Here is a 24,839-nt window from a genome sequence, read left to right as displayed (position 1 = left end):
CAACTTTTTTTAATAGAGTTTTCTCAAGAACTTTTTAATTATCAAGTTAAAAATTGTTAAAGTTTTATCACAATCAAGGTTACCCACCCATGGATCCCCAGTCACCCATGGACACTAATAATTATTAGTCAACAACCAAAGTACTCCTTTAATAAAAATGTGTGCACTGAATGCAGTTTTTTATGTAGATTTCAAATCTGCTCTCCAAATTTTTCCATCACGTCACATTTTTGTGCTACACGTAATTTTATATCGTAAAATTGCCATTTTTCACATAAAACGTGCATCTGTACTGCCCTTATTACACGAGTTGAAAAAATCGGATTTTATGATTTAGTCAAGTAGGCATGTGTCACAATTTAAATGACATTTAGAAGTTACGTCAAAATTTTTGTTGTGTGTAATTTTGCGAAATGAGTCTAAAACTAAAAAAATATCGCACTTACAATTGGTTTCAGAAAAAACGGGACAAGATGAGTAAATCAGGTGCTCATAAATCGAAAAGCAATGGGAAAAGACTATTACATAAAACGTTACGAATTTTTCAAGGAATGAAGCTGAAAATGTCTTCTGAGGGCAAAAATCTAAAAAAATCCCTGTTGTTTTTGAAAATGGTTAAAAAACTGTAGAAAACTTTGTAGTGAAAATTTGGATTTTGAAAAATTTGCTTAAAAATTCTCAAAAATTCCATAACGAAGATTTCGAGGAACTGAATAGAAAAACATAGTGGGTTGATGACCTGGGAATAATATTTTCAAAAAATTCGCTTTCAAAGTCAAAATTTTTACGAAAATTCTAAAAATCGTTGAATTCATTAGGCGATTACAGAAAATGTTAGGAATTTTTCAAGAACTGAAGCTGAAAATAACTTTCGGAAGTTAAAATGTAATACAAAATCTCGAAAATGGTCAAAAAAATTCAACAATTCTGTATTGAAAATTTGGATTTTAAAAAAAATTCTTAAAAATCCACAAAAATTTCTGAACAATAGAACTCGACGACCTGAATCGAAAATCATATTGGTTTGATGATCTGGGAATATCATTTTCAAAAAATTCACTTTCAAAGTCAAAATTTTTAAGAAAATTCTGAAAATCGCAAAATTCATTTGACGATTCTGGAAAATGTTAGGAATTTTTGAATTATTAATTATAACAATTATAATTATTACAATTAATAATTTATGGTCAAAAACAGTTACTAGGATACGTATTTTCCTAATCTTGTCAACATGACAAACATTTAGAGAGACATTGAAAATGCTGCTCTCTAATGGCGTACGGAATTTCATCGGCCCAAATGTAGGTGTTGATTACACTTTCCCTGGTGTAACCGACCTCATCAGTTGATGGTATAAGAGATCCAAAATTTGCTTGTTCGTTTATTTTTCTATTAACCCACTCACAAAAGTTTTGCCTACGTGGTAAGACTCTTGGTTTCAATAACTGAAGTTTCTGGTCCTGAAAGGGATACAGTTGTTCTCTGAGTATCCTCCAAATACTACTCTCCGATACATCACACTAGACAGTGATGCGTGCTAGTGCCCGGTTGAGCTTCGACACTCTTCAAAATAGCCTCTTCAATATTAGCATTTCGATTACTACGTAACTTACCCCGATCCTGAGGTGCAAGTTTAAAAGATCCGTACTCTCGAAGATGCTGCAATGTTGTTAAAAGTGCGCACGTTTGGCAGACGACGATTTGGGAGGCTTTCTGAAAACATTCTTTGGACGCGAGTGCCGTTTCCCCGAGTTTCACCGTACGTTAAAACGATATCGGTACATTCCAGATTTGAAAACAAAACCATTTCAAAACATTTCGTCTATAAATTAGAAATCTGTGCCAAACAAACTTTAAAGAGACAACGTTTATTAATAACATACACTTGTCATAAAAATGATCGTCAGTGTCAAAACGGTTGCTAGGGTACCTACTTTTTTCATTGTTGTAGTGTTGTTATTATTTAAGTTATTAATTAAGGTGACCATAGACGGCTCGTGAATATATGGGTGGGAAAATTCGACCTTCGACTTGAGTTTTCGAAAAAATGCTATATAAAAAAGTTGTTCCGTTTCACCAGTTCTGTGACTGGATAAAAGTAATGTACTTATTTCTGAGACACCCTGTATATTTACATGAAGCCCCCTCTGTCGTCAAACTTGCCCCCCCTGAATAAGTTTTCTAGCTACGGGGCTGACGCATCTTCAACACCACGTTGGAAATAGTATCCGGCACTCCGGCAGCAGAGCAAAGGCCTGTGACAACCACAGTATAGACATCAATCAGTAGAGCCAGCTCGTGTCAGCGCCTTTGTTCTTTCTGACCCGAATTTTAAGCCGTCATGGGTGGTCGTTGCCTAAACTACTCCTAGATGTCGCCACCCAATTTAAAAAGTATCACTTCATTTACAATTTCAAAAATTGATTCGTGTACGCAATTTATTGCAAACTGTGTAGTTTGCTCAAATCGTATAATCGTGAATCGCAATAAGAAAAAAGAAAAGTCGATATTTAATTTATAAACACGATTATTTGTTACAGTTTTTATTTTATTACTTATACAATTTAACAATTCGCACATTCTTTCCCCGAATACTTGAGGTTTAATTATCATTGTAAAAATAATGTAATAAATACATCTAAAAATAAAGAGGTTTATTTAAGAAAAAATAAATAAAATAAAAATTAAATTACAAAAAGGAAAAAAGTTAATGCTGCCAAATTATTTTCTTTCTATTAATTTTTTCACCTTTGCCATTTGTAAATTTTAAGCTAGCATTTACAAATTTTAGTGCATAAAATAGTCTCATCCTAGCATACAAAGCAAGCAAATAATCGTATGGAAAGTTTAGGCATGGATGAACAAATGTAGCTTGCTTATATAAATTTAAAAATTTCAACAAAGTAGTTGTCTGTAAAATTATATTTTCAAAATTTTCACTAAAAATTTGCTCTAATTCACAAATGTAAAAAAAAGAAATTATCGTTTGGCATATATAATTTACCAAATAACTCGCAATTCTTCGTTTGGTAGGCTCTGAAATGTGAATATATGCTTGTGTTGTCTTTTATGTTCATTTGCATATTTTTCACATTCACTACAACTATGTACTAATAAAGATTTCCGAATTAGGTAGCCTCAGATATATCTAATTGCGTTTTGTTCAGCTGTATGAAAGTGATAATCACAATCTTTTAAGGTGGTCTTCTGCATCGTGGTGACTGATTCTTCTTCATCAAAACGACGACCTACATTTAACTTTAACATTTCTTCCATATTAGGATCGCAGTTTTGATTACCTGTGTTCGTTTCATCAAAATAATCTTGTATGATTAATTTTCTAAAAGCCATTTGAAATTGATTAGATGTGGGGTTAATAGAATTTCCATTTTGTTTCCTAATCCATCCAAAACAGTTTTCTAGTGCGTCTTGGCAAAGGAGTCTTGTTAATATATAGTCAAACCCATTTTACCTAACAACTTAACCCGTAAGCGTAATATCATATAAAGTAAAATTTGTATTTAAAAAAAGTTATTACAAAAAAAATGCCTATTTGTCCGCTCACATAAAGTGCAGGTAATTGGTATGGGTCGACGCAGGTAAGAATAATTAAGGAATTCATGAAACCGGAAGTCCATAGGGATTAAGCGAAAAAGGATATTTGACAAAATGTACGCCTTGGGTCATTTTTACCCACGCGTGACTGCTTATGGGTTAAGCAACGTCCCAAAATAAAACTCAAGATTGTCTAGGTCAAAATATATATATATATATATATATACATGATGAATAAAAAAATTGTTTATTGAGAGAAGGTCTGCTTATATAATTTTTTGTTACGTGTAGTTTGTTTCTTATTATTTTTATATTTAATTTCACCACAACAACGGAATCATATATAATAAATTTTTATTATTTATTTCATAACCACCGTTGTTGTCCGTTTGCGACGACTTTTTAAACAAAAAGTGTGTTATGTTTACTATCTTTTCCAAGAATTCCAAACACGATGGAAAGAATAAGGCGCACAACAGTGATCCTGTATGAAAATTCATCGGACAAAGATTTTACCTTTTATTGTGAAAATCACATTTTTATAATATTTGTACAATTCTACCGGAAAAGCAGTCTTAAACAAGCAAAACCGGCAAAAATATTGTAAGAAAACTGCCAAATTTCAAATATTTTAGACGTCAGTTGGGCGCCCTCATTCGGTCATAATCCGAACGACCACCCACGAAAACGGGTCACGAAAAACGGCGAGCTGTCTCCACTGATTGATATCTATGCTGTGGTGACAACAAACCGCTTTGACAGAATGCAACCGGCTACACATGCGTAATCGGTCGCTCATTGGTTAATTTTAACTTGGCGCTCCAAAAATCTGACTTCGCCTGCGCGATGTTGTCTCACTCTGTATCATTGGAATTTATATAATGTCTACTCACCTTGCTTACAGGAAAAGGGCCAGGAGCACTCACAATTTTTTACATTTAAAACAGCCACGAAATCACAAAATGAACACGCTTGCTTACAGATCACCATAGTTATTCACAATTTTTATTATTTTATTTTAAATCAAAACATCTTCGTTCTAACATTTTTTACGAAACTTTTTTCTTAAAATATTGTGTTGATTGTCGATCGTACATAAAGTTTTGGATGTACCTCTTTTGCCCGTGGCGTGTTAGTGCACTCAGGCCTTACGCCCTTAATACATAAATAACTATTAAATTAAAAAATATGAAGTTAGATAGACATTAATTTGTCTTGTCATAAAAGTGTGCTATAATACTGTAATTTTGGGTTAAATTTTCAAAGATTAACGTTTGTATTTACTACTCTTAAAACTCTAGATACACAGATACATACCTTCAATTTGCCATTCTAATCGAAAACCACTGCCTCCTATTAAATTATCAGAAACGAAATGAATTTTAGCGCGACTGGATTTCAAAGTAATTAGTGGAGGGTTGTTATTGCCGCAGTACACTCCATACTTTTGGAAGGGACCTTCCCCTTCTTGAACAGGTTCAATATAGAGTATCTAAAAATTTAAGTAAATATTTTTTATCATACACAACACATTTGAGAATACTTCTACATAATCATAAATGCATTTATTGGCAGACTCGGCGGGGCCGGCGTAATTTGAGTCAATTCTTCCTAAATTAAAATGAGAGAAAGATATGTTGATATTATTTCTTTCAGCAACTTCGATTTCCCAGTTACAGTTGATAGAACCTGGATAGCTATTTGGGAAGTTTGGACTTTCTATAACGCCTCGGAAGCCTTTCAGTGTATTATTACACACTATAAAAATGTGGCAAATCCAAATACAAACTGAATTTACATAATTTTATCTTACTTGTTGTATACTGAAGTTGGAACCCTCTACCGTTTTGACTTAAATCCGATCTGAATCTCACCGTAAGACTGTTGCCAGTAGATCGAATAAACGATGGATGCGACGTACAAAATCGTCCCAACGATTTAGAATTTAAAGATGGACCGTCGAGAATCTACAGCTTTTAGATTTTAATTGTTTAACAAAAATTGTGATAATACCTCAACGTAATCCAGCTGACATTTCGAATGTTCTTCTAAATCTAACTCGGAAAAGACGACCTGAATTAAAGAACCAGCACTAACAGCAATTCTCCATGTACAGTCTGTAGCGACTGAATATGGTTCCGGGTAGTTTGGAGAAATTATGGAACCCCTTGGACTGCTCAGTGACCCACCGCAGCCCGTTGCTGTAGCTTCCCATTTGATTTTAAATCCACGTTCTGATCTCGTCATGTCTGAGTGAAAGCTGACGTAAATTTTATTAGCATGAGATGGAATTGACTTTGTAATATTTGTTCCACAGAATTTTCCTAACAGAGGAGAAGCAACACTGCCACCATTTCTATAAATTTGGAACGGGGATTATGTAAGGAAAAGAGTATCTGAGAATTACCTTATCTCTAGCCAGTCGTATCGACAAAGAGAATAGCTTTCTATGCTAAAATCGATTACGTTCAATAGAATTTGATGGCCGGGTTTAACTTGTATGGTCCATGTGCATTCCACATTCAAAGGGTAGTTTTGTGGATACCCAGGGGATTTCAATGTTCCAGCATCCGTAAAGTAATTTCCCCCACATACTAAACAAAATAAATAGATTTATTGAAACAAATCAGAATATTTACCATTAGCTTCCAAAATAGTACTGTATGTTGCTAGGAAACCACTCAGATGTTGTGTTGGGTCTGAATGAAAGTTGACCGTGACCAAGTTGGAGGTGCTAAGCATTGTCGCTGGAATCGTTTGACCGCAGAACTTTCCAATGGAAGAGCCTTGTCCGGTTTCTATATTGTTGTCGAAGATTTCTACGTAGTCGCCCACACATCCGTAACTTGTCTCAAGTTGAAAATTCATCCAAATTAACTGAATTATATTTTCCGGGGGAGCTGCGATAATCCATTTGCAGGTTTGATCTCCTGGATAGAGATCTGGGTAACTTGGTGTGGAGAAGGTGCCAGTTTTTTCCTTTAGAATTCCTCCGCATCCTGTAAAAATTGAAATGTGTTTGTTTTCTCTTTTCTAACCAAATACGTGGGACATTTAGAGGACTTGAATTACACGAAGTGTTCAGGAAATGGAGAGATAACTTTGTGTTTAAACTACATAAGTCTGGTTGAAAAATTGAGAAGTTAGACATTTGATTGTCCTCGATTACTGAGGATCTACAACATAAAGGCCATGTTGTTGTAGATAGAATTCCTAAGAATGGTATCCTAAGTGGGAGTGACCATGGAAGAGACATGAGTATGAAAGAGCTTAGAGAACAATTCTAGATTTACTGAACTGAAATTGGCAAAAGAATTAAGACTACAACTTCAAAAAACAACTGTTTATAAGGATTCTAAATTATTTTACTGATAAACAAGGAATAATCCAGAACAGGTCGTCGAAATAAGTTTAAAGACCAGTATTCATAAAATTCTAAAACGATTGAGAATTGAAGCTGCCATTCGTAAACTTTATTTGAATACGAACAGACGTAAGTAACTATTCAAACTTCGGTATATGGTCGCAGTTTTACAAGACAGTCGATTTCATGTGAAGATGCCACTTAATCACAATATTTTGGAGGTTATTTTTAAAATTAGAAGAAAAGAAAATGAAACGTCTTTTTAATTTCAAAATATAACTGATTTTGCAGAAGTATACTTGTTGAAGAATTGAAGAAATACCGGAGAATTTAACGTGACAAGAAGAATACTCAATACACCGAAGTAGTCTAGAAGAGTGTAATTGGTGTTAATAAAGATCATTATCTGTCAGTAATTTTGTTAACAAAATGGAAAATTTGTGCAGTAATGTTGATAATTATGTACTTTGATTAGTTTAATGATTTTGATAATTATGTAAAAAACCTTTGATTTATAAAAATGTGCTTCAACCCCAAGTTAATTTGTGTAAAATTGACAAGAAAAGGTTCTCATAAGAATATTTATTTCCCAAAATACATCTCTTTAACAATCACTCACAACTGTCCACACACCTTTTAATTTTTACTTGTATGTCTAATCAGTGAAACTGCACAAAAAACCCTATAACACGAAGACTGCTGTATTTTAGGGATGAAGCAGTTCCTTGATTAGAAATATACAAGTAAAGTTAAAGGTAACTAAGTTAATTTTCACAGCAACGGGAAAAATGCTGACACCATGCTACGAATAGCTTAACGACTATTGATTCCTAAAAAAATGTATTTTTGGAAAATAAGTATTCTTGTGAGAAATATTTTTGACTATTTCCTTCAAAAAATTTAATCCAATCAAATTAACGCATTTTAGGTCGTTCACCTAGCAACGAAGGAATTTCAGTGACAATTTTGTCCCAGGGAAAATTGTCGACAATTTTCCCTAGTGGTTCCGTCGATAATTTTTGACAGATAAAAATTGATATTAAACACAAACTTTAACTTTTATTTAACAGAAAAGTACAATTATTGAAAGTACAATCCGAATACATTGGGTTCTCTGAATACTTTTCTTTCGATACTAAGGAGCCATTTTGTTAATTTCATTTTAAAGATTTTTTTGCGTATCGCATTTCCTACTTTAAATTTTTTTCTGGAAATAGTCCTCCGAATACCCCTCGTCCATGTCCAATTGCCTCCTAATTTTCTCTCGTGCACTTCGTGCACTCGAGAAAATTAAATTGTCGGCAATTTGACATGCACTCGGGATATTACTATTGACAATTTGACACAAATGCTTTTAGTGTTAACATCAGTTTTGGTGAAGTTCGTGTTGAAGAGAATAAGGAAACATTTATTATCAATGTGCGTGAGAACAATTGGTCGAAGTTTATTTTGACAGAACTTCTATCGCTGCTGAAGTGCAGTCCAACAAATCCAGCTTAGTTGAAAAATTATAAAATTTCATTTTGTAATTTTTGTTTTGTGATAACCTCTACATCAAGTAAAAATCTGTAAATAACACCTTTTGATTGGCACCAGTCAATCATCACTAATTGCACCCTTTAACTATTTACAATAATGTTTTTATTGTTCTCTTGATACAACAGTTTCAGAGCCAGAAGCCTAGGGAATAATAAGAGTAGGAGATCAGCGAATTTGCTACACAAATCAGAGATGATATCAGAGAAAGTAATAAACGCAGCTTAAAGAGGAGTTTAGAACAATAAGAGAAGAATTAAAGCAAGTAACAGATTAACTACAGGAGCAAAATCAAGAAATTAGAGATAGGCATGAAGAATGGAAGCGAGCTAAGGAAGAAATCGGAAAAAGAGTGGGTGAACTAGAAAGTCAACTACATCGAATGGAGAGAGAAAAGATAAGAAACAAAGTAGTGGTGATGGGATTGGAAATAGGAACCGGAGAGCAGAAGCAGATAATTGAAAAGGTGACAAAATTTTTAGAAGAGAAAGCCAACGTAGAGAGTAAAGTTAAAAGCGCGTACAAAATTGCAGAGAAAGTTTATGTAGTGGAATTCGAAAACAGAGAAGAAAAAATAAATGTAATGAAAAGCAAGAAGAACTTAAAAGGGTCGTCAGTTTACATAAATGATGATCTGACGAAAACTGGATAACAATCGATGGGAAATAATAATCGTTTATAGCATGAAAATGGAGGAAACCAAGATAAACATTGAAAAGGAAACAAAAGAAAAAGGAGATGAAAAAATACTTACAGGAGGGGGTTTTAACGCAAGACTGGGCGATAAGGGGACAAGAATAGTAGATGAAGAAAAGGGAGAGAAAAGAGGATCAAAAGACAAAGTAAATAACAAAGAAGGGAAAATATTTTGGAAGATAATAGAAGAAATGGGATGGGAAATTTTAAATGGAAACAAGGAAGGAGATGAAGAAGGATATTGGACGTACGTAGGGGCTAGGGGAGAATCAATTATAGACTATGGGATTGTTAACGAAGAGGCGTGGAAAGAAATAGAGAGTTTCAAAGTCGGGGAAAGGTTAGAATCAGACCACATGCCACTAGAAATAAAAAACTAGAAAGAAAAAGAGTGAAAGTACGAAAAACAAAAGAGAAGAAACGAAAGAAAAGAAATAGAAAAAAGAATATGGGATGAAGAGGGTATTCAAAGATACAGAAGTAGACTAGAAAAAAGGAAATTCGAAGTAAAAGAAGATATAGAAGCTATGATAGCAGAGCTGATCAACATAATTGTAGAAGCTACGGAAAAAAGAAAGATATACATATGGCAAGGGAGGAGTAATGGATGGAACAGAGAATGTAGTGAGTTGAAGAGGAAAGCAAGGGAAAAATTAAGAAAATGGAAGGATAACAAGGGAAGGAAAAAAGAGTACTTAAAAGCAAGAGAGAATTATAGGAGAAAATGTGATGAAAGAAAAAGAGAAAAACGAGAAAAAGAAGAGAAGACAATAAAGTCCCTGAAAACAGAAGAAGAAGTATGGAGATATACAAACAAGGAACGGAGAAGGAAGACTGAAGTCAGTAGGAAAATCAAAATACATGAACGGAAAGACACTTATTAATGAAATTATTGGGAGGTTGTGAGGAAAAATGCTGCAAAATAAATTAATTAATCGAGGGAAGAAATGTGGAGAGGTTCGGAAATAACAGAAGATGAAATAATAAGACAGATTGAAAGATTGAAAAGAGGATAGACATCAGCAGGGAATGAAATCCAGAACGAATCGTGGATTTTCGGGACAGAAGGAGTGAAGGAAAGGATATGGGGAGTGGTAGATGGAGTTTGGTAGGGAAAAGGGTTTTCTCGGCAGTAGAGAAAAGGTATAATAATCTCATTATTTAAAAAGGGGCAAAAAAGTGATGTGAAGAACTACCGAGGGATTACCTTGGTCAATACGTCGTACTAGATATACGCAATTATACTAGATGAGAGCTTACGGAAAGAGATTGAATCAAGGGGTATGTTACCAGACGGTCAGGTAGGGTTTAGGAAAGGAAGAGGTACTATGGACAATGTGTACATCCTGCGGCATTTAGTGGGAAGAGAAATAAGGAAAGAGAGTGGACGAATGTACGCATTGTTCATAGATTTCAAAGCAGCGTTTGATAGCGTGAATAGAGAGAAAATGTGGGAGTATTTGAGGCGAAAGGGAGTAGATGCGTACCTGGTAACGAAAATGGAAAAAATATATGAAGAAACAGTAAGTAAGGCGAGAGTGAATAGAGTAGAGAGCGAGAGTTTTTAATACAAATAGAGGAGTGAGACAGGGATGCCCACTCAACTCCGCATTGTTTGCAGCGTATCTAGGACATATTGATGAAATGTTCAGAAAAGCACAGACAGGAGAGTTAGTAGTAGGCAAAGAAAAAGTGTGGTCGTTGGCTTACGGAGATGATTTGGTGATTCTGGCAAAGAAAAGAGAAGAAATGAAAACAATGGTTAAAAGTTTCGAGAAGTGCGTACAAAAACGGAAAAAACAAAAATGGTGGTGTTTGGGAAGAAAGTAAGAAAGGACAAGGAAGAGTGGGCATGGAGAGGGAAGAAGATTGAACAGATGAAAGAATGTGGAGTGGACGCGGATAAAAGGGCGTTGGATTTGAAGAGATGTTTAGTAATAGAGGTGATTGTAAAATATTGCAAGAATGTTGGAAATAAATAAGAAAGGAAAGGGGAAAACATGTTTGGAACGAAAGAGACAAGTATTATGAAAAAAAGGAATATGCATATCAAGAAATAAGGAGAATGAGAGAAATGGGAAGGAGTATGAAAGAAGAATTGAGTGTAAGAGATAAGGATATAGATAAGCAAGAACGCAGATCGGGAATATCGGAATCTAGATATAATGCAGAGTATAGAAAATTACTAAAGAATGAAGTACCAAAGTACACACATAGTGAGAGTATAAAGGAGAAAAGAATGATGGCAAGATTTAGGTGTGGAAATGAAGAGAAAGAGAATAATTTTTTGATGGATGAAACTGAGAGAAGGTGTAGGATATGTTGGAGAGAGGGAGAAATAATAGAGCATTTGCTGGAAGGATGTGAAGGATTGAAAGAATTGGAGGAATGTAGGGAAGAAGTGCTAAACGAGGATGGAAGATGACGGGATTGGATGAAAGAAGTATGGAAGATAAGGGAACTAAGGCAAGGGGTGGGCAAGCAGAAAGAATAGAACAATTATTATTGTATAAAACTCGAATGAGTATTTATTTTATTTATTTTTATTGATTTATTTGTATTATGTAGATTAAGTTAATTTGTACTTCTACTTCTACTGGGATTCTTATTAAGTCTGTAAGGGAAATAATAAATTAATACAATATAGTGTTAAAAGAAAGAAAACAGAACTTCAAACAGGTTCTAAGATGGCACGTGCTAAATCGAAATACTTTCTGAAAATATGCACATTCAAACATGAGAATGGTGATTCGCAAAGAAATTTCAAAAACAGCGTTTTAACGTCGATGCTTGGGGATTGGTAAAGGTAAATTTTGGACAATTTGTAAATAGACCTTTTAAACTTTTATAATTTTTTAACAAACTGTGTACTGCACTATATGCTATCAATCTAAGGTGAATTTTATTAAGTTAAGGCTCAGACTTGCGTTATTAAATATCTAAATTATACACATGGAAACTTCGTCCAGATTAGTATGATGTTCTTCAGAGTTGTAACTATTCAAATAAGGTGGTGTATTTATACTTACCAAATATTTCCAGTTTTAAGTTCTTACTACTTACCCAAATTGGAAGTTGTATAATTAGCTTTAAATCCTCGACCATTATTGTTAGAATCTGATTCGAATTTTAACCATAAGTAATTATAACTTGAAACAATAAGTGGTGGAACCTCTTCGCAATATGTTCCCACCAGAGATGAATTCGCGTCATGTCCGTCTCTAACCTGTTTGAGATTTAAAACGTTTTCGAGAATAATAATTCATCACATAAAACTTACCTCTAGATAGTTGTACGTGCACTTTGGATACGAATTGCTTTTGAAATCTAAGTCTTGAATTTTTAGCTTAATGATCTGTCCAAGAGGTTGTATTATTTCATATATGCATTGTAAGAAATGGTCATGATCGTTTGGATAGCCGGGAGACGAGATAACTCCAGAAGGTGCAGTAAACTTACCACCACATACTGAAAGCATTAATATTTTAATACCGGAAAATATTCGAAGATTGACACATTTTCTGAAAATTGTTATTTAATTTTGACCAGAAACTGAATTTACTTTTATGCTTGATCATGGTCTAAATCAGAACAGAGAAGAAAAATTTTCAAATCATTGCACTTACAAACCTGTTTCGTATTTGATTACAAATCCAGAACTAGTTGCGGCCCAGTTAGTTTTAAAAACAATTAGCAAAACATTATTATCTGTAGTGTAAGGTGCAGGTACGTCTGTTTCACAATATTTCCCGATCAGAGGAGCATCAACAGTACCACCAGCATAAATCTGAAAATAAAGTGTTAATTATTAAACACGGAAAATATAATGATGGTTCTTATACAGCAACATAATCAAACTGACATCCTTTCGTGTTTTCGAACTCCAACGACATAAACGTAAGCTTTATACGTGACTTTTCCGACAGTTGAATTGTGTATTCACACTGAATATCGTTCGGATAATTTGCGTTCAAAGATGGCGAACGAATTTCGTCTTGGTATCTGGTATAAACGCCACCACAACCTGGCATTCCTTCTACCACCGAATATGTTATTTGAAATCCTGGGTAAGTACGACTTGCATCCGTATGAAAATGCACCAGCACTTCAGCTCCTGGCGAAAACAACGGAGTCGGGTGTGTAGTGTTGCAGAATTTTGCAAAAACTGGATCGCTATATTCGGTTCCTGAAATAAACTAAATAAAAAGGCATTAATAAGAGCGTTGTTCTAATTGTGACTTTAACTTACTTCTAGATAGTCGTTGTCACAGGTGGAACTGTTACCAATCATTAATGAGAAAAAGTGGAACAGTAGACGTTTCCCGGCTGGAGCTTTTAAAGGCCAGTAACAATCTCTAATCGTGGATATTACTTTTAGAAATGCAAACATATTAGAAACTAAAGTGGTTACCTATTGTTGGGATAATTTCCAGGGGAACCGGGTGAGTGAATGTTACCCTGAGATGTGATTTGTTTTAACTCTGCACCGCAATCTGTATTATTAAAACATGTAAGTTTTCGTTTAATTAACTTGTCCACAATTGTTTCTTACATGGTAGTAAAGAAGTCCAAGTCAAGTGGAAACCTCGAGACGCCACAGAATGATCTGACCTGAACCATAGATGAACTACATTATGTGTACTGATAATAATTGTACCACCGTTTGGTAAACTGTGTCCACAAAAACGACCTATAGAGCGTGACAATGTGTTTTTTCCATCGTGAATCTATAAGTTGTGTAATGTTATGCCTATTTTTGAAATGTTTTTCAGAATTTACTCGTAGCCAGTCGTATCTACACGCAGGAGATGCTTCCACACTGAAGCTTGAAAAAGTAATGTTCAGTACCTTAATTATGTTAGTTTCAATAGTCCACGCGCAACTTAACGCATGCCCATATGTCTCGAATTGAACTGAAGGGAAAGCCAACGTACCGTTTTCCGAAGCTAGCTGACCACCACAAGCTTTAAATTGAAAACTAAATTTTGATAAAAGTGATACAGAGGAGCACGGAAGGTGTATAAGAAATTAAAAAATTACCTTGCCTCTCCGTTTCACATCTAGATCCAGTGTAAGATGACGGACAAATACATCTGTATGTAATACCAACAATCGATCTACAAGTACCACCATTTTGACAAGGATTAGTGGCACATAAATCTCTAAATGAATCACAATTTCTTCCTGTTAAATTTCTGTAAGGACCTGAACTGACGACGAGTATGATTTTCACTTACCCGTATACCTGCTGTAACATTCACATACGTAATCACTAGTCCCATTAAGTCTACACCTTCCATGTCTGCAAGGATTTGGATAGCAGGGGCCTTGGCCGGGTAGTAGCGAGCGCACGCATCCGTTGAGACCAATACCATTTCCAACGTAACCAGCTGGACAAACACACACGACGAAGGTTGAACTAATTCCTAGAGTATTAAAATCAAAAGAAGAAAACAAAATGTTTCTACATACTTGGGTTATTTCGACAAGTAGCTAAACTATGACAGCCACCATTGTTTACACTGCATACTCCTTGATAGGAGCAGATGACACCATTGCCCGTATATCCCGCAGGACAATTCCCACAAATTCTGGAACCCTATAGCAATGTTTGTGTATGTCATGATGTTACAAGCAATATGAATCTTACAAGAGTATTGATGCACTGTACCACCGGATTTGTACTACATCCACCATTTGAAGTTGCACATTCGTCGACGTCGATACAGTAGTACCCATTTCCGCTATAACCTGAAAATATGTGTTAAAATTTTGTTCCCAGTTATGATTCGATTTTACCTTGAGGACAGTTTCCACAGCGGAATGTTCCAGGTAGATTTACACAGGGTACTGGTGGGTCGACTGAACATGGAGCTTTTTTCATTGCACACTCATTGACGTCCGTGTTGTAAGCGGGTGTCTTACCATCGTTTGTCCAACCCTAGAACATATGTAAAGAATCCAAACCAAACAAAACAAGAATTTACTTGGTCGCAAATGCACTTATAACCAACATCGTTGTACTGAGTTACGCATGTTCCATGTCCACAGAGCTCTGCGTTAGATCCTGATTTACAGTCATTTGACCTTCTGGTACAATGAATACCGAACCATCCGTGGGCGCAAATACACCTGAGAACATTAGTTTTAAGTAGTTCAAATTAAATAGAATAAGTTTATTTACTCGTAAGTTCCTGGACGATTTATGCAAGTGGCTACATTCTGGCAACCTAAATCGGTACCAGCAAATCTAGCACACTCATCAACATCTTTATTACAAAGCGGCCCCTCCCATTCATCAGGACATTGGCAAAAGTAATCGTTATATAAATCTTGGCAAGCTGCCCCATTTTTACAAGGATTACTAGAACATTCATCCGTTGTCAGTAGAAGAGTAAAAAGTCGTATCGTCTTTTGCAAGTTGTTTACTTTTCTGGTTAATGTCCTAATTCTTCGCACTACGAACTACAATTTAAAATTAGTTACTGTAGCTGTAAATAAAGCCTGTGAAGCGGAATTAACTGCATCCTGCGGAAACTGATTAGATGCGGATGTCAGGTTTGCACCCCCTTGTAGTGTTTTTATTTTTGTCAAGATGCCATCATCAAGGAGTTGTTCGAATGTAGAAATTTTTGCAAGTGATCTTTGTGCGCTTATTTGATATTTTTTGATGGATTCTAAGACTTTGTTAGTCTAAAACGAAATATCTTTTAAAATGAATACTTGCATTCGATGTAAATTACGATTTTGGATGATTTTAATATGTCTGCGCTATTTACGTGAATTCCACCTCGTCCTACAGTTTGAAAGCTGATGTTTTTATGCTCTGCCGCATAAAATATCAGATGTCCATTTTGAGCAACTATCCTCGATCTGAAACACAATGTGGTTAATTAATGTCGTTAGTTTTAGTTAGCAATGCAGACATGTAAGCCATGCACTAGAAAATTTTATTTATTTTGTAAATTTTGAAATAAATTGCTATGGACGATGCTAACATCGCCATTGCAAGCGTGATTTTTTTAATGGACCAACTTTTTTTATTTTGTGTCTTTTTTAAAATTTAGTAAGATTTGTTTATTATTTTTGTCCATACCAACATTTTCAATATTAGAATCAAAACAAATTTATTAAGTTTAATTTTATTTTTATAAATTGAGTATAAATTTCGTTTAAATCTCGATATTTGAGTAAACAGTACTGTCATTATTAGTATTACACTGCAATTATTCAAATTTATATGTATTCTTGCTAAAATGTTGGCGCCGTCATCACAAAATTTTGTTATCGGAAAACTCACTTGAAACATCCACATAGCATGCTTCTTTGCCTTCACTTTAACTGTCCACACATACCTTTATTTTAACGTGCACGAGTTATCATAAAAAATAAAATTCGCAAAATTTTATTTTATGTTTTTCGAATAATCTATATTTGTTCGCCCGTACTTTAGGGCAAGGGAAGTTCTGTATATAGTTGTAAAGACATAATTTTGTCTATCGTTTAAATATTTGAAAAAGCAATAGTATATTTTACAGTTATTATTACTAAAAAAATATATAAATATCACTCCAAAAATTGGATGTAAGATGAAATTAAACTAACTAAATTCCTTAGGATATTCCTGCCTTGGCTAAACTAAGAAAAAATGTGTGGTGGTTATGAACAACGCACCATATCATTCAGTGCAGTTGGACAAGACACCAAAATGTTCTGGTAAAAACGCCAAATGCAACAGTGTCTGCTTAACCATAGTATTGAATTGCATGGGGTTTTGTAAGAATTGCTACAACAAGCACACACATTCTCAACCTTCATCCAAAGATAAGGTGAACTTGAAGCTCTCTCTTAAGGTACTCCAAACATTTGGGAAAATTTTAGTGGACATTGTGAAAAACTTATTTTGGTAGAGTGGAAAAATATATGGGAAATTTTTCCTCCTTCCATTATTTCACTAGGTGAATCTGATTTAGAGTAAGAATTAGAAGACGATAATGACTCAAATTTTTCTAATGATCGAAATGAAAAAAAAACCTTAAGCTTAACTTGCCAGGGGATGATTTTTTATTTCAAAAATTGTTTAATTGAAAAAACAGGTATTACCATTCATTAAATGACCATTTTATTTTATGTTGTATCTCAGAAAATTTTGATCAAAGCATTCCATATTTACTTTAGAAAAAAAAAAAAATTACAACATCTAAGTATACAGAATTCGTCACTTAGTTTTTAACTAGGTACATTTTAGCCGGCCGTCGCGCAACACCCCCTTTCGGCGTACAATTCCCGTCCAATTCCCGTTCAGGCGTCGCCGCCTCCCCAGGATCTGAAGAAGTCAGGAAACAGCCGCCGCCAGCAAGGTCAAAGAACGACCGTGACCGAATTTAATTTCTGTTTTTAGCCGTATTTCTTCATCCAATAAGTTTTCTCGATCATCAATTTTTGGAAAGGAACAAAACGGATAAATTTGGGTTAACGATTTACTATGACAGCGAAATGATTGGAAGATTTCAGAGTATTCAGTTTTGCAATTTCAGTAACAAAATTTTGATTTTCTTTAACCTGGATTTCCATGATAACTCAACACGTATTCATAAACACAAGTGTAGGAGTATATTATGTTATAAACTTTAAGTAAAATTTACTATTGTAAATGACATCGTTCCGTTCTTGGTAAGGATGATCAGAAACATTTTGGTTATCGTTTTACTAATTACACAATATCCCTGACATACGTACAAAGTTTGACAAGAATTGGTCCTATAGCTTCGAAGATTATCTGTCTGACAAAAATTGAAGAAAAAGGAGCCAACCGCAGGGCTTCGAACACGGGATTTTTTGGTTACAAGTGGGTGATGGTTTCATTGCTGCTACGAACTGATTGTCGTACTGCTTGCACATATATAAAGGTAATCATGATTACAATGTTTGCGAAAATTTTGATGTTCAAGGGGAAAAACTCAGAGCGGATTCACTACAAACGTAGAAGCATATTATTGTGTAGTATTTAAATAATTTTAATATGGAATCTTTTGATATGACTTCATTAAATTCTTGATGATTAGTTAAATTTTGCTTGGTGTTTTACCATCTACGTGATATTTCTCATATATATACAACATTAGACAACAGTCGGTCTAGTAGTTTCAGTTATTACTGTCTAATAAAATCGACACAGACGACAGTCAGACTACAGAACGACGGAAAGAGGAGACCACTTTTTTCGTACTCTAGGGGTCATGAAATATTGGGAGAAAATATGAAAGTAACCAGTCGCCCGATGGTGCTAGTACAATACTTCCTTCGTTAACGCTCGCTTGGAGTAAAAATCAAATTGTACTTACTGCCTTCCATATTCATTATTTGTATACACAATGTTCACCAGCGTATAAAAAAATAAAATATATATAAAAGTCATTTTTAAAACCTAATTCTGTTTTTCACTAAACACATTTTCAGCGAATGATCAAACTGCATTAGAGATAGTGGTAATAGATAACTGAGTTCTGGCGGTGTCAAGGGGCGTTATATATTAGGTTGTACTAATCATAATTAACATTTTTATAGCCCAAAAGATTGAATTACATCATGGTTGAATTACGTGTTAATGTGGGACCAGAATTAGTACATCAAGATGGTAAGGGTGGCTCGAGTGACAACTGTAATATAAAAGCAATAATCACTTTCTGAGATTATTATCATAAAAAAAAATAATCCAAAATGCTACAGAATACTCCGACAAAGAAAGACTAGCTAGTTTTTAATCAATGTTACTGGGGTGTATACGATTGGAATATCCAACTGTTACAAACATGGTTACATTTAGTTGACCCACGTGTGTTATTACTTATTAACTTATTAGATATATTTTTAGTTATTTCATTCTTCTTTGCTTTATTTAATAAGCAAATATTTTTATAAAACAACATATATTTAAGACTATTTCCTCAAAAAAAAAAAGATCCAATCAAATCATTTATATTTCTGCATGACAACCAATAAAAATTGAATTTCAGCGATAATTTTGCATTCGTGGAATCTTATCACTGTAAAGATGGGCGAAAACCTATTTGCCTATTCTAAACTACTGGGCATATCGACTAGAAACTTGTGCAGATGTGTTTTTTTGTTTCTGCCTTCAATGAAGCAATTTTTATTTTGCATGTTTTGATATACCTGTAGGTATAGCGGCATATTGCATATACTACTCCATATTTTTGGTTTTACTGCATATAAATGCATATTTTATACATATTTTTTGCTGTTATTTTCATTGCTAAAAAGTTTTCGCTTGGCATCTGAGTAACCAGGTAGATGGGTATTAAGGGGACAATGCGATTATATATGTTAGGGAGCGGTAATTCAATGGCTGGTGGACCAAGGGATTTGGTAAATTTTCTTAGAACCGTTTGCTTCTTCAACGAAAATTTTAGTTGTTAATTCTTTTAATGCTTGAAAGTCCGGTCTTATGACTTTATTAGTGAAAATGTAAGCTTAAAACTGTAGTAGAGTAATTAATTTGGTAGTAGATAATTTTAAGCCGAATCATTTAGTTTTTTATGAAAAGTATGTATATTACACCACATTTTCCCATCCCCTACACAATAGGAGAAATAATACTGCGAATCTGTTCCATTCTGTTTACTTTCTTCGAGATAATACATGTTTCGAGTTGAAACTTCAAAATGTCGAAAGTCGGAAGTTCAAAGAGTAAACATTGAAACACAAAAAATAATTTCGGAGGATTCCATGATCGTTTTCCGGGTTGGGACCGTGTCAATTGAGTTTTTGGGGAGGCCTCTGGTATGACTGATACGCTGAGTTGCCGTGTTTTTTTGCCTTCTTCCAAATTTCTCAACCTTGAACATGCCACTTACGAAAGTGTGCGAAACGTTGAACCGAAAAACTCAGTCCCAACCCGGAAAACGATCATACACAAAAAATAGTTTAAATGGAAAATACATTGATGAACGGAAGAAATCAAAAAGATTTTTTTTTTACAAAAGGATTATTTAAATATTTTGCGATGTGAGAAAGAGTATCTTAGACCTGATTTACAGAAGCTCAATTAAATATTTAATTGCCATTACATGGCGTTAAAGTACCACGTGATCGACTCTAGGCCAATAAGACTTCGCTAAATGCCTCGTTAAATGCGTGATTAACTTATTATTAGTTAAAATATTCTATAAACTGGCCCTAAGTGTGTGAAAATACAGTGTAGAAACTACTTACGGAATGAATTCAGTAATTCTAAAACTAATGGTATTTATCAAAAACCCCGAAACACGTACATTTGTATTTCTAATTACGCCCTTTTTAAGTTGCTATATACATCTATTTGTAACTTCATTGTCTTTCGAGTTATCGTGTCTTGCATTATTTTAAATAGAATGCTCTGTTTTTTATGTTATTTGCAGATAGTACCTTTAAAGAGCTTTTCAAAAAACCGATACTTGTTACACAATTTTACAAAATGGTTAACGTCTTGAACAAGTGAAGAAACCCAATAGAGTGTAATTAGAAATAAAAATTGACTTGTATGTTTCAGCGTTTTCGACATATATCAATTTTATTCGTTTTCCAGTTACTGAATTTATTCCACAAAGAAGAAAAATTGGTCTAAAGAGTTTAGACAGTACTTCCCTCGCTGTAGGAAACTTGACGACTGCATGCCTATTGTGTTTTTTTTCTCATTACATTTTTGTAGTGGGAATTTAAAAAAAAATTGCGATGACGTCATCAACATTTTTGCAAGGACACGTATATCAGTTGGGATAGATGTAGTGTAATACTAAGAATAAAATTATTATATTCTCAAATTTTCGGGAAAATGAATTGGGTCGTTTTGAATATTGATTTGTAATAATCAATAAAATAACGAAACAATTTACTCACGTATACGTATCAGAGGCAACTGAAAATCGTGTATGTATAAACATTCTTAATTTAAGATGACAGGCGTAACAGCATACGTGAGAGTCAAACAGAGAAACTGTAAACAAAACGACCATCGGTTTTATTGCTTCGACTTCCGCTTATTATATAAAACATTGGGTTTTATTTTAATTCTTGACGGTGAAATTCACAATTGGTTGATTATAAACATGTCTATTTCACATTCGCGGAACCAAGTGAGCGCATAAAACAAATGCAGGTCTGTAATGTTAAAGTCGATGTAAATAAGCGTGCTACCCTTATGTTTCAACCGAGTATTTCCTTTAACAAATTTTGTGTCTACCAAATTGGGTTGGTTGGGGTGTAATCCTAATAATAAGTGTTGCCTTTAATTTAATCAATAAAATAAATTGACTTCATTAATTTTTTTGAATCACCTCTTAAGAAAATCTAAAAAATATGAATGGAATGATAAATCACAAGTACAAACTCATCGTATTTTTTGCATTTTAGATAGGATTTATTCAGCAAAATTTAAGGGTGACGTCATCAATTTTTTTAGGAGGGATGAACAAATACATTTTGAACAAAAGTTTACCATGCTTATAATAACTTTAAAATATTCCCAAGATTTCAAAGCATTCGGTTTTGTAATTCCTGATTAAATCAATAAAATAAATTTACGCATTCATTAATTTTTTTGAGTCACCCTGTATATGCAAATCGAAAAAATTTGAATGGAATGATAAATCACAAGAAGAGACTCACCATATTTTGTACATTTTAGATAGGATTTATTCAGCAAAATTTTGTGGTGACGTCATAAATTTTTTAGGGGGGACGACCAAATACGTTTTGATCAAAAATTTACCATGCTTATGATAATTTTAAAATATCTTCAAGATTTCGAAGCATTCGGTTTTGTAGTTCCTGAGTAAATCAGTAAAATAAATGTACGCTTTCATTTATTTTCTTGAATCACCCTGTATATGCAAATCCAAAAAATATGAATGGAGTGATAGATCACAAGTACAGACTCATCATATTTTGTACATTTTAGATATGATTTATTCCACAAACTTTTGAGCTGACGTCATCAAGTTTTTGGAGGGGATAAGCAAATATTTTTTGACTAAAGATTTATGATGCTCTTTATAGCCTTAAAACATCTGCAACATTTCAAAGCATTCTGGTTAGCAGATTAAAAATTTCAAAATGTTGTTTTATAATTTTGATTTTTTTTCCAAAAATCTGGACGTTTCGGCTGAAAAGTCGATTCAGAGTTGTAAACTACATGTGTAGGACTATGTTATTTTATACAATTGAAAACCCATTTACTATGTACAATTTTGAAGTGACGTCATCGCATTAGTGGTGGGGATGATTAGACAAATTTTGGTTAGCGTTTTACCATCTACATGATATTCTTAATATAAGTACAAAATTTCACAACAATCGGTCGAGTACTTTCGGAGATTATCTGTCTAATAAAAATCCGGGACGGCAGACGGACAGACGGACAGACGGACGGACAGACGGACGGACAGACGGACGGACAGACGGACGGACAGACGGACGGACAGACGAACGGACAGAAGGACGGACAGACGGACAGACAGACGGAAATGGGAGACCTATTTCTTCGTCTTCTAGGGGTCATGAAAGATCGAGAAAACGTAAAAGTAGAGAGTCGGCCGACGGACTCGATTACAATACTTCTTTGCTTACGCTCGGGAAGTAAAAAGGTATGCAGAATGTCAGCAGGGGAGAAGAAAAAAGAACCGTCGAGTAACATTTTATCGGTTAGTACTGAAGCTGCAACCACGACATCACGAGAAATTAACATGATTCCTTTAAGCTCAGGTATTTCGTTTGGGTGCTCAAAACTGTTCGTTTCATTTCATTTTGGGAAATAAGTTTATAATAATATATATATCATTATTCAACACAAAAAGCGTTTGTGTTAAATTGCCAAAAATATTTCTCACAAGAATACTTATATGTTTTCCAAAAATACAGTTCTTTAATAACTAATCGTCGTTTCGTCGCATGGTGTAAGCATTTTTCCAGTTGCTGTGACTATTTACTTCAAAAAAATTAATCCAATTAAATTGTTTATGTTTCTGCATGACGACCAATAAAAATTGAATTTCAGCCATAATTTTACTGGTGCAAAATTATCATATTTGACATTTAGTTGAAAATAGTAAGTAATATAAGACTAATTTCACTAGCTTTCGTTTTCGTAAGGTACAAAAACATTATATGCACAATTAAAGAAACTTTTGCCTCCTAAATCTCTGAATTCTACACGAACGATGACCACCGCATTTTCTATATTACACTGCCTTTGTTTTGGTGTTCCATGGAGTCTTGATTATGCTTTCCTTATATTCTGTAAAATATTTTTTGATGTGATCTGCATCACTATACGTTGCTCCTTCAAGTACGAAATCTTCGATATTAAAACAGAGTCAGAAATATTTATGTGTACGTATAATTGGAAAATTTAACGTTTTAAAAAAACTGACAACGCGCTAAATGTTTTCAGTCATATAAGTCATATAATCATCAACATAAAAAATCCCCATCGAAGAATGCACCGGTATCCAACATTATCCTCAATTTGACAGGGTTGTTGCAAAGTGAACCGAATTTACGGTATAATAATCTTTCAGCATGGGATGTTAAATAACATCAACAACAGTTTTAGTTACATTTTATGGAAAAGTTAAACGGACTATCTTTAACCATTAAAAAATTAGTTGCATGCCCCACAAATCCCAAACAATAATATCACTTTTTCTAATAAGATAATGTGTATTAGGAGCTTCCAAAAAAATCTAGTTATTTGCTCTCCGTTCACAACGGCCGCCTTCTTCGGCTTGTAATTTTCAGATTTTCAATTTAAGAACGTAAATAATTTTCCATATCTAAAAAAACACTTGAAATCATGACCCTTAATTTGTGACGTTTTGACACTTACCCGAAAATATCGATACAAACTATTTGGAGCAATGTTAGAGGAGCCGGGCAGATAGGCAGGCAGGCAGACAGACAGACTAACGGAAACGGGAAACCCATTTTTTCGTACTCTAAGGGTCATGGCCCATTGAGAAAGTTTGAAAGCAGCCAGTCGCCTAATGAACTAGACTAGAGTACAATATTTCCTTAGCTTCCCCTCGGGAAATAAAAATGAAAAATAAGTTCCTAAAAAAAGGACTTCGGATTTAATATGAATAAGTTAAATGGTGAAGACTATAAAGAGGAAGTTGTAAAGACTATATAAGGTAACGATCGATCCGTTAAAAGACGTCATATTCCCAGATGCCAGAAAAACATATGACACAAAACGAAAAAAACTTTTGAGTGATATTAATAACAGAAAAGTAGTGCAGCTAGTTTAAATCTTGAAGAATATGATAAAATTGTTGGTCTTTGTTTGGGATGAAGACTGTTGCCAACGAAAACTTTGTCACATAGCAGCCTGTGAACTTGCTTGGCGTGGCGAAGAAGCAGCTAAATGTTACATTGCACATACGAAGAAAGGCGAATTAACTGAACGTCTAATCTAAATTTGCATATAAGAATTTTGTCAATCAATAATTATTATAAATAAATTACAATTTCTTCAGTAAGAAAAATTATTATCAAAAATGCACTAGTGCAAATTATTGGTAATTGCCCTAGTGGAAAATTACCGTCTAATTCGACACTAATTGGTTGATTTTTAAAAATTGAAGGCTTCTTATTGTCGTAAAATAATATGAGGGAAATAGTCAAAACAATT

At 34.1% G+C, this 24,839-nt stretch overlaps 1 protein-coding gene across 1 annotated transcript in view; it reads right to left on the bottom strand.

Annotated features, from left to right (window-relative positions):
* LOC135137264 (cubilin-like) overlaps positions 1-18,582 on the bottom strand; it is a 29,111-nt gene extending 10,529 nt beyond the window's left edge. The window contains 23 exon segments of the mRNA XM_064066879.1: positions 4,873-5,047; positions 5,099-5,313; positions 5,369-5,522; positions 5,569-5,911; positions 5,963-6,149; positions 6,195-6,554; positions 12,215-12,377; positions 12,432-12,619; positions 12,782-12,938; positions 12,994-13,347; positions 13,401-13,506; positions 13,563-13,644; positions 13,704-13,878; positions 13,931-14,115; positions 14,192-14,335; positions 14,389-14,577; positions 14,624-14,750; positions 14,802-14,902; positions 14,951-15,092; positions 15,139-15,283; positions 15,336-15,844; positions 15,895-16,024; positions 18,496-18,582. Coding sequence (XP_063922949.1) covers positions 4,873-5,047; positions 5,099-5,313; positions 5,369-5,522; positions 5,569-5,911; positions 5,963-6,149; positions 6,195-6,554; positions 12,215-12,377; positions 12,432-12,619; positions 12,782-12,938; positions 12,994-13,347; positions 13,401-13,506; positions 13,563-13,644; positions 13,704-13,878; positions 13,931-14,115; positions 14,192-14,335; positions 14,389-14,577; positions 14,624-14,750; positions 14,802-14,902; positions 14,951-15,092; positions 15,139-15,283; positions 15,336-15,844; positions 15,895-16,024; positions 18,496-18,569 — 4,405 coding nt within the window. The 5' untranslated portion in view covers positions 18,570-18,582.
* Between the last annotated feature and the right edge of the window lie 6,257 nt (positions 18,583-24,839).

The sequence above is a fragment of the Zophobas morio genome, unplaced genomic scaffold (assembly GCF_036711695.1).
Source record: "Zophobas morio isolate AGI-343-1 ecotype UQ-CSIRO unplaced genomic scaffold, CSIRO_AGI_Zmor_V1 ptg000029l, whole genome shotgun sequence".
Taxonomy (NCBI): domain Eukaryota; kingdom Metazoa; phylum Arthropoda; class Insecta; order Coleoptera; family Tenebrionidae; genus Zophobas; species Zophobas morio.
Note: the sequence above shows the minus strand (reverse complement) of the source record. Positions and strands in the feature narration are given on the sequence as shown.